The sequence below is a fragment of the Sciurus vulgaris genome (assembly GCF_902686455.1).
Source record: "Sciurus vulgaris genome assembly, chromosome: 3".
NCBI classification, from domain to species: Eukaryota; Metazoa; Chordata; class Mammalia; order Rodentia; family Sciuridae; genus Sciurus; species Sciurus vulgaris.
This window is the reverse complement of record NC_136463.1, coordinates 34591483-34606485: the sequence shown is the minus strand read 5'-3', so window position 1 is coordinate 34606485 and position 15003 is coordinate 34591483. Positions and strand designations below refer to the sequence as shown.

The following is a 15003-nucleotide window of genomic DNA, read 5'->3' as shown; positions in this document are numbered from 1 at the left end:
TGGGGATATAGCTCAATTGGTAGAGTTCTTGTCTCGCAAACACAAGACCCTGGGTTCAATCCCAGCACTGCAAAAAAAAGAAAAAAGGTGACATGGCGTCATCTACACTGACTGAGAGTGATGATGCTGGGACATGAGGTGTAAATTGGGATGTCTTGTTTATTTCCGTATAGACTTCAGAATCTTCTCAGTTGCATGTCAGGTTAAAGCAGGGAGGAGCCAGCCTGGCGCTGAAGAGTTGCTCAGGAGACAGAGCCTGAACCACTTCCAAGAGCACAAGTACAGCATCTACATCTGTTCATGAATAGTGGCACATGGAAATGCACAGAACTAGTGCAGACTGGGGCTTGGAATGCACTGTCCCTCCAGCTTCTCTGCCATTTGTCAAGAAGGGGAACTGGCTTCTGTGGCAGTAGAATGTTTTTTTTCCCTCAGTCTGAGCAAAAACTATTCAAGTAGCAAGCATTAACTGAGTACCTACCACATGTATGACAGTGCCAGACTCCAGGAGCCAAAGAAATAGAAGGCATCACCACTCCTCCCAGGGTACTTCCAGTTAATGGAGCCCTGGTGTGTGGGTGGTGTTTGGGTGTGGTATGTAGGAAGAGCAGTAGCTGCATGAGCGGCATCTATGTCTGGTTCCTACTGTTGTTTTCTGACTTCAGACTAGCAGGTTTCCCCACCCAGGGCTCTGTTTTTCCCATCTGTAAAATGAGAAAGTTGGAGAAGATATACTTTATGATTCTTTGCAATTCTGACCATCTGTATTCATTTTCTGTCACTGTATAGTGAACCACCCTCAAACTTAATACCATTAAACACTAAACATTTTTGCCTCATAAAATTTCTTTGAATCATGAATCAGGGAATGGCTTAGCGAGATTACAGTCAAAATGTCATTTGGGCTGCCATCTTTAAAGGATTGAGTAGGGATAGAGAATCCAGTTCCAAGATGATGCACTCACAAGACTGGAAAATTGCTATTGGGTGTTGGACCTTTCCATAGGGATACTTCAGTGTCTCACAATCCCCCCAGAGCAAGTGATTCAAAAGAGATCAGGGCAGAAGCCCTGGTAGATCTCATCTTGAAAGTGATACACATTTGTTTCTACAATATCCTACTGAGCTAACAGGTCAGCCCTATCTAACCTTTGAGGGGCATGAATACCAGGAAGTGAGAATCAGAAGAGCCTTCTCAGAGGTTGGCTATTATATAATCTGAATATGTACACACACACACACACACAGAAAGATCAAGCAGTCTTGCTCACTTAGGTAGCACATGTACTAAAATTGGTATATAGAGATTAGCATGACCCTTGTATAAGGATGACATGCAGATTGTGAAGTGTTCTGTATTTTACTGTGTCTGTTGGTGGGAAGAAAGCAGACAGCCTTAATGGTGGCTGAAGTTGATGCACACCTGGAATAGGGGACTGCCCCTCCTGCCCCACCACCTGAAGGGTGAGATAGATTCCTAGGATCTTTATTATCTTATTTTTAATTTACATTTATTTATTATTATTTGTGTGTGTGTGTATGTGGTACTAGGGATTGAATCCAGGGGTGCTCTACCACTGAGCTACATTCATGCCACCCCCCCTTTTTTTGCGGTGCTGGGGATTGAACCCAGGGCCTTGTGCTTACAAGACAGGCACTCTGCCAATTGAGCTATATCCCCAGCCCCATGAGCCTTTTTTATTTTGAGATAAGATCTCACTAAATTGCTGAGGCTGGCCTCAAACTGCAGTCCTACTGCCTCAGCCTCCTGAGTTGCTGGGATTACAGGTGTGTGCCACACTACCTGGCTTGCCCAAGGTCTTTAATGTATCCCCTCTAATAAAAAGGATTGCATCCCCCCCCTTTTTTTTTAAGTCATCTGGTAAAGACAAAACTCACTACACATTCTGAAAACTTAGTTTAGTAATATTTTTCTGGATATGTGTGTTAATTCTTTTTTTCTTCCTTTAAACATTTCTAGGAACCCTAATGGCTCTCCTAACCGACTGCTTAAAGCTGGAGTAATTTCTGCCCAAAATATCTACAGCTTTGGCTTTGGGAAGGTAAGAGGTCACCACTGACAGCCAGTACTGGTTGAGAATCTTGTGACTCCCTCTCTGGCCTTTGTTCCCTTCCTCCTTCCTTACCCTCACCAAAGCTTTTTGCTCCTTCCTTGCCTCTTTCAGGGAAAGGTATTTCTTAGTGTTCTTGTCCTTACTGACAATGGTTAAAAAACATTTGGGAGTTCCCTAGAATAACCCTGGGCTAGATTTGAGGAGTTAAAAAAAATGATCTTTTAATTTTTAGTAAAGTACCTGGTTATATTCTCCCCTAACAGAGAGGCAGAGAGCCACACTATCCTATCCACCTGGATTTGCCTCTTGATGACCTTGCCTTCCCACGCAGAGTCTTAAGGGCATGGTTGGAATGTTTGTTTGGTACAGGGGACTGAATTCAGGGGCACTCTACCACTGAATTACATTCCCAGCCCTTTTTAAAATTTTTTTATTCAAATATAGGGACTCACCAAGTTGCCTAGGCTGACTCAAATTTACCATTCTCCTGCCTCAGGCTTCTGATTAGCTGGGATTACAGGCATGCTAAAATGCTTTTAACAACTGAGATTTTAAATTGAGGAATGTTTTGAGGACAAGTAGTATCTTTTGGATCCTTGATTCTACCTTTAACAGAGATAGTTGGAAAATATTGCTGAGTGGGTGAGTGTTGTTTTGCCAACAGTTCAAGATTCTGTTCCTTGTGTTGAAGCAACCTGGGGGGTGGTAGAGGCTGGAGGAACATGGGCTCTGGCTACACCTAGGCCTGGGTTCTGTGGAGGTTACAACAGGCCCCTCAGTCCCAACCATAGCACTTCAGGCAGGCATCTCATTTCTTTCTGTGGGCCTCAGTTTCTTTATTAGTGAAAGAGAAGGAATGTTATAACCTTGCAGAGTTTCTAGGGAGATTAATGTAAATTGAGGAATAATGTTCCGTGCATATGGGAATTCAGCAGGTTAGTAAGTAGCAGTTAGCATCATTTTTAGCTGTGTGACAAGATTCTGGAAGTATTTTGCTTTTCCTCTTTTCTCCCCACAATTTGAAGCTGTGCTTTGGTTTCAGTTTTATCTCACAGGGGGGACACAACTCGCCTATCTAGGATCTCTTCCGGTAATTGGAGAAAAGGAAGTGATTCAAGCTGATGATGAACCCACTTTCTCTTTCTTCAGTGGCCCCTACATGATCATGACCAAGTAAGTGGGAGCTGGCTAGTGGGAGCCCTATTTAGTCCCATGGGAAGAGTGGGCCGCATGTGACTTCCTTACGTGTGGAGCACCTTACATCGGGATGCTGCCCAGTGGTAGAGCACCTACCTAGCATGTGCAAGGCCTTTGGTTCAGTCCCCAGTACTGCAAATATAAATAAATATAGAAAGAAAGAAGGCGTGTCTGAATCAGGGTTTCTCACTGTGGACTTCTGTGGCCAGATGATCTTTTGTTGGTATACAGGCAGTCCTGTGCATCATAGGATATTGAGAAGTATCACTCTTTTCTATCTACTAGGTGCCAGTGGCAACCCTTATACATTGTATTTGTAACAACCAAGCTATTTACAGAGATTTCCAGATGTCATCTTTGGAGAGAACTGAGTTCTGAAAGATTATTCATTACAGTATTTCAACCTCTGTGCTCACTTGCTTTTTTGGCACTGGGGATTGAATCCAGGGGGTGCTCTTCCACTGAGTTATAGTCCCAGCCCTTTTAATTTTTTAATTTATTTATTCTTTAATTTTTTAGTTGTAGGTGGGCACAATACCTTTATTTTATTTATTTATTTTTATGTGGTGCTGAGGATCAGACCCAGTGCCTCACGTGTGCTAGGCAAGTGCTCTACCACTGACCTACAACCCCTTTTATTTTTTCACTCTGAAACAGGGTCTAGCTAAGTTGCTAAGGCTGATCTTGAACTTGTGATCCTCCTGCCTTAGCCTTCCGAGTTGCTGAGATTACAGGCATGCACCAAAGTGTCTGGCCTTACCCTCTCTGCTTTCTGAAGAATTAGAGGCAGCTTAGTGGTAATTTCTTGCCTCTGTTGCATGCCACGGGATATTAGCCTTCTGGAGAAGATAGAACAGGCATTAGCTGGGACTCTTATCAGTCAAATGTAGGTCAGGGGCATGGCAGCAACAGGTTATGAAAAAAAACCCTAGGGTGTTTTCAGTCCTCAGAGATGTAGCCCCTGCAAGGTTACAGGGGATGCCCTGGCTGAGGTCTCAACTCCTTGAACCTGGTTGCTTCTTTCCTGCTTCGAAGAAACATTCTTACAAAAAAGGCCTCTGCCAGATTTGTAAGGCCTTCTGTCCCCTTGTCCTCTTGTTTTCCTGCCTGCGCCATGGATTTGTTGTTAAGTCCCCTCTTGTTTGTCCCAAGATAATAAAACAAAGTACTAAACCCAGTAAATTCACTCCCTTTCTTGAATCCTTTTTTTTTTTTTTTTTTGCCACCTCACCTAATTCCCCAGGACGTTTTAGAACCTGGGGGTGGTGGGAAGAGGAATGCTGCAAACTCTGTGAACTCCACCTCTGACTGGGAAGACTCACTGAAGCTTTGACTGCTCACCCCTTCTGCTCATGCTTTCTCCTGCCCTTGTAGCCTGGTGTGGAATGGGAGCAGGGTCACTGTGAAAGAACTGAATCTTCCCACTCACCCCCACTGCAGCAGGCTGCGACTGGCTGACTTGTTGATTGCTGAACAAGAGCACAGCAGGTGAGGAGGAGGCCCATTACAGGTCAAGGTCTGTACAGACTCAGGTTCCCCGTGGTAGGCCCTGGCTGTGTAGCACCTCCTCAGCCTCAGCATTTCCTGACTGTTGGAATAATTGATCGACTTGAATTCCGAAGGCTGCCAAGAAAAAGAAAGAGGAACTAATGAATAGTCTGAGGGGTGGGAATTTTGGTGATAAGGGACTCAATTCTGTCAGCTGTTTCATAACCCATGTTGCTGGATGGTCCAGCCTCTGGGTCCATCTGGTTTTCCTGCTGTAGCCCTGAAGCTGCTCCATTTGAGTCCCTGTGCTCATCAGGAGAGAATGTGGCTGTCCTGTTTTCATACAGCATGGCTGTGCATGAGATCCAGATATCTGAGAACCATTCCTCTGTCACTGAGGACATGTCTATGGGTTCCTTAGATTTCCTGTGGCGGCTCTAGGGTTAGGACCTTCAGCTCCTACTGGGTTAGGTTCTTTTTTTTTTGCTGTACTGGGAATCAAACTCAGGGCCTTGTGCTTGCGAGGCCCTGGGTTAGGTTCTTGATTCATTATTTCACACTAGGGCCACCAAGACCCTGGACTACACATTGAACTCTCCTAAACTGGCCACATAGCTGTTATAGGAGGTCTTTAGAGAGTCCAAGTCTTCTTTTGGAGAAGTCTGAAGGACCCCAGTGAGCTGGAAGGATTTGGAGGCATAGAGTAGACTTTGATGTGAGACTGAGTGGGTTATGTGACTTTGGGCAAGTTCCTAACTTTTCTTTGACATTGGTTATTTCATTTCTAAAATGACTATAAGAATGCATTTCTTGCATATGTGTTTCATCTTGCTCAGTAGCTCATCGCAACATTGTCACTGTTCTGATTATACCAGCAGAGACCTCTACCTACAACTATCCTGTTTCTTTCCTTTTTTTGTGGTACTGGGAATGGAACCCATGGGTGCTCTACCACCAAGCTTCATCCCCAGCCCTTTTTCTGTTTGTTTGTTTAATTTTTAAACGAAGTCTAACTAAGTTGCCAAGGCTGGCCTAGACCTTGTGATCCTCCTGCTTCAGCCTCGTGAGTCACTGGGATTATAGTCCTGTTCCATAGAAAAATGCTGTGTACAGTGGTATTTGTTTAGAATATATTCTCAGGGTTTAGAAGAAAGGACACCATGTTTTCATCTGTCCTTCTACCTCCGGACCCCTTATGAAACTCTTTTCTTTTTCAGCAAGCTGCGGCACCCCCACCTGCTACAGCTGATGGCTGTGTGCTTGTCTCAGGACTTGGAGAAGACCCGGCTTGTGTATGAGCGCATCACTGTTGGCACTCTATTCAGTGTTCTCCATGAACGAGTAAATGACTGTTGTATGATTTCTACCTAGCTGTCTCCCCACTCCTGCCCTGTCTTCCCTACCCCAGCACATGGTTCCCCATTTGTGCCTGGAAGATAAATTTCCAAAGTCTTTTACTTTATTGGGGCTGTATAACACACAATTTAAAGCTGATAGACACATGATTTGAATTAATGTGATGCTGTTATTATCAGCTGTTTATCACTGTCTAAGAGCTTGACAGACCAAGAAACAATGAACACATTTCTAACTAACAGAGCCACTAGATTTATTTTCCTACACTTTCACTTGTGTTCTGTCCTGGTTTGTATAGAGGCCTTTATCCCATCCTTCTTGCCTCTCAAATTTCCTTAAGGTGGGGGAATATCTTCCATAGCTGACAAATTTCCTGGCACGGGTGCTTTGGCCTGGCATATGGCCTCAGAGTGCTCATGGAGGGACTAAGTCTTTAGAACTGGGTGGGAGTGAAGAGACACGCTCCAGGAAGGTTTCTTCTCCTGTGTGGGCTGCTATTCTCCTGCCTGAGGACCTCTTAATCTTTGTTTTTCATTTTCTTTCCCTGATTGAGGGTATTACCTTAAAATGCCATTTCTCTAGAGAAGCATCAACTGGATACATTAATGAAAGTCAGTTTTCTGTCCTCTTAGGGTGATCATTCTAGTTCATCTGACTGGGGTAGGATCTGGACTGCTTACCTGAGGGGTCCTTTGAGTTTCTAGATCTCCCAACAGCATTTGATTGGATAGAGAGGGGCCAGGGCATGTTTACTGGTAGTAGTGGAGGAACCTTCCCTGATAGTCTCCTCAAGGCTAACCCTGCAAGTACATACCAGGCTTTGAGAACTTTCAGCTTAGCTGAAGGAAAGGAACCTGGGTTTAGAGTTAGGGAGCCTGGGTCAGTGGGACTTTAGGCCAGTCACCTAACCTCACTGAACTTTAGGTTCTCCACCTGTAGATTGGGATACCAGATAGCTGTAAAATTCAAATGAAAAACCGGAAATTACAAAGGATCCTGCAGCATCAGTGAGCCTTCTCCCTTTCATCCCTGGAACTTTATTTCTTACTTGCAGCGGTCCCAGTTCCCCGTGCTGCACATGGAGGTGATTGTGCACTTACTGCTCCAGATCGCTGATGCCCTGAGATACCTGCATTCTCGGGGGTTTGTCCACCGCTCCCTCAGCTCCTATGCTGTCCACATTGTCTCCACAGGGGAAGCAAGACTGACCAACCTGGAGTACATGATGGAAAGGTAGGTTGCAACATTAAGTGTGACCTCCTTCTGAAGAGGTTCTCCCTGGGGAGACCTTTGCTATACAGACAGAATTTAACCTGGGCAGGTTTCTTCATTGATGGGCAAAATTGTGCATCAGTGGTGGAAAAGATTTTCCAAATGACTTGCCCTGTCTACCAAGGCTGCGGAGACTTTAGGGACTTTCTGCTCAGGACATTCTCATTTTAATTAACATGTAACAAGAGCCCATATTAGTCACAGTGTGTAGAGCCTCTAATTACCCACTCCAAAATTTTCAGTGCCTTAGCACAACTGGAGTGTATTTCTCACCTTGCAATCTAGCATGTGCGTTGAAGAGGGCACTATTATGTGTTCCTCCCATGGGTAGCTCTGTGACCTGAAGCAGTAAGTGCACAATCACCTCCATGTGCAGCGCTGGGAAGTGGGGCTGCTGCAAGTAAGAGAACGTGCCAAGAATGAAAGGGAAAGGACTCCTCTCAGTCCTCCACTGCATTCTTTGCATTGCTGGCCAAGGAGCAAGAGAGAGCAGCCTAAAGTGGAAATGTCACAATGTCCCAATTTGCCATGGCCAGACCCCAGACATTTTTTACTACATGAAGGCTGAAAAATGTGCCTTAGCTGTAGGTGAGAGAAGGTGATAGGTGCCAATGAGCCTTTTGACATGATATATCTCCTACGTGGATACTAAAGGTGTTCCCTGCCCTTCAGGGTCTCAGCACAAAGGAAGAGGTACTCTAACACTCTTATTCAAGGGCCCGTACATGATCTGTTTGCTGTTAGGCTGGAGTCAAAGGCTGCCTGAGAATCGGGGGCAGACCCTGTCCCACCCCAGGCTTTAGGAGGCAGAGGATCTCTCCTACACATCCTTGCTGCCATCCATAGCTCTGAGCCTTTGGCCCAGTGCTGATTCTGCTCTGCTGAGAAGCCTTGGCCATTTACCCAACCAGTAAGCCCTTACTTAGGTGCCCTACCATCTCTTGCCCATGTTCCTCATGCATCCTTCCCTCTTGCTTTGTTTCTGAGTCTCTTAATAGGTCTTTGCCTTTCACATACTCTAATTTATTTCTTCCATGAGATGCAAAGCTCCATGAGGATAGGGATTGTTTTATTCACTGCTGTATCCCAAGTACCTAGAATAGGCCTTTACACAATGGGCATGCAGCCTGTGGTTTTTTTATTCATTTATTTTTTTAATGTGGTGCTGAGGATGGAGCCCAGTGCCTCACGTATGCTAGGCAAGTGCTCTACCACTGACCCACAACCAGCCTACAGCCTATGATTTTTGAGTGAAAGAAACTGAAAGATTTTCACCTTCCTAGACTTGCCTTTATGCCCTCCTCTATAGGGAGGGCAGGGACCACATTGTGCTTGGTCTTGTAGGCCTTCTTGAGGAGTCTAACTTTTAACCTAAGTCATTGGGATGCTGTGGAAGGAGTTTTTCAAACATTATGGTGTCATGGGTGATTTATAAGTCACCATCGGACTAGGTATGGTGGCACATACCTGTAATCCCAACAGCTTATGAGGCTGAGGTAGGAGAATCGTGAGTTCAAAGCCAGTCTCAGCAAAGGTGAGGTACTAAGCAACTCAGTGAGACCCTGTCTCTAAATAAAATGCAAAATAGGGCTGGGGATATGGCTCAGTGATTGAGTACCTCTGAGTTCAATGCCTGGTACCACCCCCCCAAAAAAGATTGCTTTCCCTCGTGTGTACAGAAGGGACTCTGTGGGGGCAAGAAAGAGGCAGGAGAGTAGTGAGGATGTGCCCAGAACTATTACTGTTTTCTCTGAGGAAGCAGGCAGAGGTCAGGTGAAGCCTTAGATCTGTCTATTCTCCATCCCAGTTAAAACATTTCAGGGAAGGGCTGGGAGTGGAGTTCAGTGTAGAGTGCTTGCCTAGCATAGGTGAGGCCCTGGGTTCCATCCCCAGCACCAAAAACAATAAAACCAATAAATAGATAACTTTTTAGGGATCTTTGTTATATGCAAGATTAAGTCAGATGCCTTTGCAAGATGCAGAAGCCTTCCTAAGTGGGACTCCACCCACAGGTCAGCTTTATCCCTTCCCACTCCTCCTGGCCATTTGAAACTTCTTTCATTCCATTCTGTTGGAGTGCTGCTCCCCGATCTGGAATACCTGCTCATGTTGACTTCTTTTAAATTCACTTCATACACTGTCCAGCACATCCCCTGAAGCCCATTAGTATCCTTATCCCGCAAGGCACTTTGCACATCCCTTTCTTCACACTCACTTCTACCTCGTGTGTGAGCCCCAGGGAGCAGAGTTACTTGTTTATCACTGTCTTCAGCAACCACATAATATATGCTCAGTCAAGTCATTGTTAAATGATTACATGAATCTAGCTGAAAGAAAAATGGTCCAGAGAAGGGTCGACCACTTTGGCTGTATATTCCAGATGAGTGGAAACTGAGGAATTGGACTTTTTTGTTGTTAATATCACCACCAGAAACTTCAGAAAAGCTGACAGGATCCAAATTATTGGTCAGTGGTGGAGCACCATCTGTTGTTGAGAAGGAGGCATAACAGTTTCTTCCGCTTTTGCTCTCCCATAGAAATGTGAATCCTACAGTGAAATGGAGATGGCTTGGCTGGGGGCCCTGTTCCCCACCTCTCCTTCGGTTCTGCAATCCCAGGGCCTCGAAAATGCTAAGCAAGGGCTCTACCACTGACCTACACTCTCAGCCCATCCCTGTCCTTTTATATACGAGGCCTAAAGAGGTAAAAGGATGGTGGGAAGTTACCCAGTTGGTTGGTTAGAGGCATAACTAGATCTAGAACCAGGTGGGAGTACATAACCTCTGGGCCACAGAGGCAGCATGGATTGGGAGATTGAGTTCAGGAAGATCAGCTAGGAGGCCATAGGGTGGAGCCAAGGGGTCAAAAATGCAAAGGAAAGATGGGATCATCAACTGTCCAGATGAGGGGGTGGGAGGTAACCAGGGTCAGTCACTATGGCAGGAAAGTGTATATTCTCATTTGGGCTTATTGAACTCAGAATTTTAGGCAGAAATGTTGATTGTAGTCACAGCTGTAACAGTGTACCCTTCTCTGAAAGTTGATAACATGAATTGATTATCCAAGAATCCAAAATAGCTTTCAATTCCACATTTATTTTTGGTAACACTCTACTTGGGTATATTAGTTTGTTGAATGTCATTGTCAAGGGCAGCACTCTCTCTTGATGTAAAAGTGATAAGAGCAGTGTTTCCTACTCCTTAACTCTTTTTTTGCAGGGCTGGGGATTGAACCCAGCGCTTTGTGCATGCAAGGCAAGCACTCTACCAACTGAGCTATATCCCCAACCCCTCCCCTTAATGGAATCTTTAGAGCTAGAATTGACCTTGCAAGTGGTGTCACATAGCTGTGGCCAAATGTAATTTTAATGATGTCAAAACTGAAGTCCAAACAAATAACTTTCCTACTGTGACAATCAGAAAAGAAGATCGCCACCCCAGCTAGCTTTAACAGAGAAGGAAGAAAGGATTATAAAAGAGGAAGGTGAAAGGAAATAAAATAAACCAGGATTATAAATTACTTATCCCTTGCTAGAGCTTTAGACAAACCTGAGAGAAGTGAGTGTTTCCCTCTCAGAATTACCTTCCAACTTGAAGAGCCAGGCATGCTTGCTGCTCCATCTGCATCTCTGAGAATACAACCCATTGCTTCTTTGTGGGGCTCAGTGGTTGAGCATTGTGAAGCCTGAGATTGATCCCCAGCACAGCAAAAACAAAACAAAACAAATAGCCTTTTCTGTGATACTAATAAAATATGTATTAATTTATCATCTATTTGTGTAATGAATATGCAAACATATTAAATTCATATATTAAACATGTAAATGTATACATTAAATATGTATTTATTCATTAAATATATAAAGGTGTGCATATCCATACTGCTCACACTACACAAAGCCACATCTACTATTCAGCAATGTATCCAAAAATTTAGTACCAGGTATTATAACTTCATGGCTTCTTGGCGAATGAAGCTCACGGGTAGAGTGCTTGCCTAGTGTGCACGAGGCCCTGCATTCAATGCCTCATAACCATACCCCTCCCCAAAAAAATCCTCTACTGAAAGAAATATTATTTAGGGAAGTTTTACTCAAAGCCAGACCAGCAAAGAACTTTTACCATCTCTTGCTTTTGTTTTGCAGTAGTGAAAACTGTAGACCTTGTGCATTTTAGGCAGCTGCTCTACCACTGAACTACATCCCCAACCTTTTTTTTTTTTTTTTTTTTTTTAATTTTGAGACAGAGTCTTGCTAAGTTGCTGAAGTTGGCCTCAAACTTGTGATCCTTCTGCCTAAATGTCCCAAGCTGTTGGGATTACAGGTGTGTGCTACCATGCCTGGCTGATAAGGTGCCTACTCTCAAGGAACTGACTCCAGTGGAGAGGAGACAAAGAGTAAACTAAAAAAATGAACACAAAATTCAGATAATAAATGTTCTGAAGCCAATAAAACAGGACTATTGTGAAGCAGGTAATCAAAAAGTCTTCCCAGAGGAGGTGACTTTCAAAATAATACTTTAGTTACAAGGAGCAGCCAGAGCATGCCAGGCAGAAAAAAACACCTGTGCAAAGACTTGAAGTGGTAACGTGCTTGGCCTGCTGGAGTAACTCAAAGAAGGCCTCTGTGACTTGAGTGAGTGAGTGGGAGACTATTCAGATGAGGTGGGGGTGGGCAGGGGCCATGTGGGTAGGAATGGTAAGGGATTGCAGGTATTGGAACAGCTCCTGTGCTGTGTGGGTTAGCTCAGTATCTGGCTTCATTTCCAGAAACTTAAGGAAGTTGCCAGTTTTCACAGACAAATATCTCACCAGTACACTGTGTGGTGATCACAAAGACCCTTTAAGACCTGAGCCCTGCCTTATGTGTTTCCTTCTGTAGCCAGGACAGTGGTGTACACAGGGACCTGACTCGAGTACCCCTCCCCACCCAGCTGTACAATTGGGCTGCTCCCGAAGTGATCTTACAGAAGGCGGCCACAATGAAGTCGGATATCTACAGCTTTTCCATGATCATACAAGAGATTTTAACAGGTGATCAAGGAGCACATTAATGTTTTACAGAGTCCTTATTTTCGGGTTGGGTTCCCCTCCTCAGGAGTTATTTAGTTTTATGAAAATGTACAACTTAGAAAAATATTTTTCTTTGATTTTTTTTTTTTTTTTTTTTTTTTTTTTTTGGTACTAGGGATTGAACCGGGAGCAGTTTACCACTGGGCTATATCTCCAGACCTTTTAATTTTTTTATTTTGAGACAGGGTCTTGCTAAGTTGATAAGGGTTTTGGTAAGTTGCTAAGGCTGGCCTTGAACTTGTAATCTTCCTGCCTCAATCTCCTGAGTTGCTGGGATTACAGGTTTGCACCACTGCACCTGACAGAAGTTTTTTGTTGTTGTTGTTTTTTGTTTTTTTCGGTGTTGGGGATTGAACCCAGGGCCTTGTGCTTGAGAGGCAAGCACTCTGCCAACTGAGCTATAATCCCAGCCCGACAGAAGATTTCTTTCAGGAAATTTCTTTGTGCTCATAGAAGATGTAAGAAGATCTCCCAGAAATCTTTCTCTTTTAACTGTTCTTTAAGACTCAGCAGAGTTCATTCACCTGCTTGTTCATGATAATGCATTTAATCCAAGCAAAGGTTTTTCTTTTTCTGTAGTGCTAGAGATTGTACCCAGGGTCTTATGAATGCTAGGCAAATGCTTTACCACTGAGCTATATCCCTAGCCCCCAAGCAGCAACTTTAAACTAAATGTTGGTGTCAGTATTTTTGAATCTCTGATGTGCCTCTTGAGGACTGGGAAATGAGGGGAAGACTGGCCTCTGAGAAGTAAATATAAAATTAAGCACACCCAGGAGTCAGTAGATGTATAACCAGTATCATTTGAAAGAAATGGAAACCCTTTCAATCCTACAAGACTTGAATGTGAAGTAGTCACATACCTGAAGACATAAGGACTCCCTCAAGAGAGGAACACACACACGTAGAGTAAAACCACATTCACTAAGGGAATACCATGAGTCAGGTACCTTTCATAGTGTTTGCAGTCCCACAGGCAAAACCACATCTGCAATGAGATAAATGCATGGATTGTCAAATCTGATGCCATGAAACATTCTCTGGTCCCCAAGTCTGCCAGTGGGGACCCAATGCATACATGATGCTGACAATATTATTCCCTGTCTATATGGCAGAGATTTCCCTGATAAGTGAGTAAAGTAGGTTTTTTTGTTATTGGTAGTTTTTCTACAGAAAGAAATGAAAGTTTAAAGGGGTTGGGTGACTTGACTAGGGGTTATACAACTTCATTTTATTAATGTTATTCCTTCCTATGACTTTTTCCTTACAGACAGCATACCCTGGAATGGCTTAGACGGCTCAGTTATTAAAGAAGCTGTAGTCTTGGGAAATTGCTTAGAGGCTGATGTCAGGCTTCCGAAACCTTACTATGATATTGTTAAGTCAGGCATCCAGGTCAAGCAGAAAGACCGAACTATGAACCTTCAAGATATCCGATATATTCTGAAGAATGACTTAAAGGCAAGCCCCAAAGTTGTTGGGAGTTTATTTCTATTTACCCAGCTCAGGAGTGTAGGGAGAAACTAGAGACCGAGTTATAGGAAGTTTTGGAAATCTTCATTTTATTACACTTTTCCTGTGTTGCTGAGAAAAGCTTAACAGCTTAACCTGGTGAGGGCAGCAGAACATGGAGGAAGAGAATGGGGCCAGGGGTTGGGGTTGTTGATTCAGTGCATCGCAGAGGCATACTGTAAGCATGTAGCAGAGATTCAGTGAATGACAGCTATTATTGCTGTCAAGGTTTTAGAATAACAATAAATTAGCTAATGAAGACTGTAGTCAAGAGGGAGTTTATCTGATACCTGTATTAGTTTCTGAAACATCAGTGACATTCAGATGACTGCAGATAATGTCCTTGACAATACTTCTGGTGTTACACAGGAGTTTATTGGAGCCCAAAGAACTCAACTAACCAAGAGCCCTAGGGTACAGAGATATGAACCCCATCCTGATGTCAGTGTCTATCTGGGACTGACTTCAGAACATCCAAAAGAGACCACAGACTTGGAAATCAAAGAGCTAAAGGAAACAGGTATGGCCTTAACTCACAGGTTCATTATTATTTTGACACCATTGTGTTTTGAGAGTCATGAGCAGCAACTAATTGATTCCCCAATCTGTACATGTAATCCATGCTGGGAAAAGATGGATTCCTTAGGAAAAATCAAGATCTGTAAAATTACTAGACTTTTTTGGTTCTGTAAATACCTGGCTTGGATGCAGAACTAAGTAGTAATGTTTATTTCTAGCATGATTACTCTTAAGAATTATCTAGTTGCTTCACAAATAAAAATGAATTTTTTTGTAGTATTGGGGTCTCAACTCAGGAGTGCTCTATCACTGAGCTACATTCCAAGCCCTTTTTATTTTTTATTTTGAGACAGGGTCTCTCTTAAGTTGCCCAAAGTGGCCTCAAACTTGCAATCCTCCTGCTTCAGACTCCTGAGTATGGAATCACAGGGATGTGCCATCACACCCAACTGAAAAATAATTTTTAGATTTTAAAGCTACCATCTCCTAAACAACCTGGAATGGTGGCATGGGC

At 43.7% G+C, this 15003-nt stretch overlaps 1 protein-coding gene across 1 annotated transcript in view; it reads left to right on the top strand.

Moving 5' to 3' along the window:
• TEX14 (testis expressed 14, intercellular bridge forming factor) overlaps positions 1–15003 on the top strand; it is a 106404-nt gene that overhangs the window by 52108 nt on the left and 39293 nt on the right. The window contains exons 6-13 of the mRNA XM_079131512.1: positions 1982–2063; positions 3118–3248; positions 4647–4760; positions 5978–6101; positions 7171–7349; positions 12268–12419; positions 13729–13919; positions 14340–14490. Of these exons, the coding sequence (XP_078987638.1) occupies positions 1982–2063; positions 3118–3248; positions 4647–4760; positions 5978–6101; positions 7171–7349; positions 12268–12419; positions 13729–13919; positions 14340–14490 (1124 nt within the window). The remainder of the gene's footprint in view (positions 1–1981; positions 2064–3117; positions 3249–4646; positions 4761–5977; positions 6102–7170; positions 7350–12267; positions 12420–13728; positions 13920–14339; positions 14491–15003) is intronic.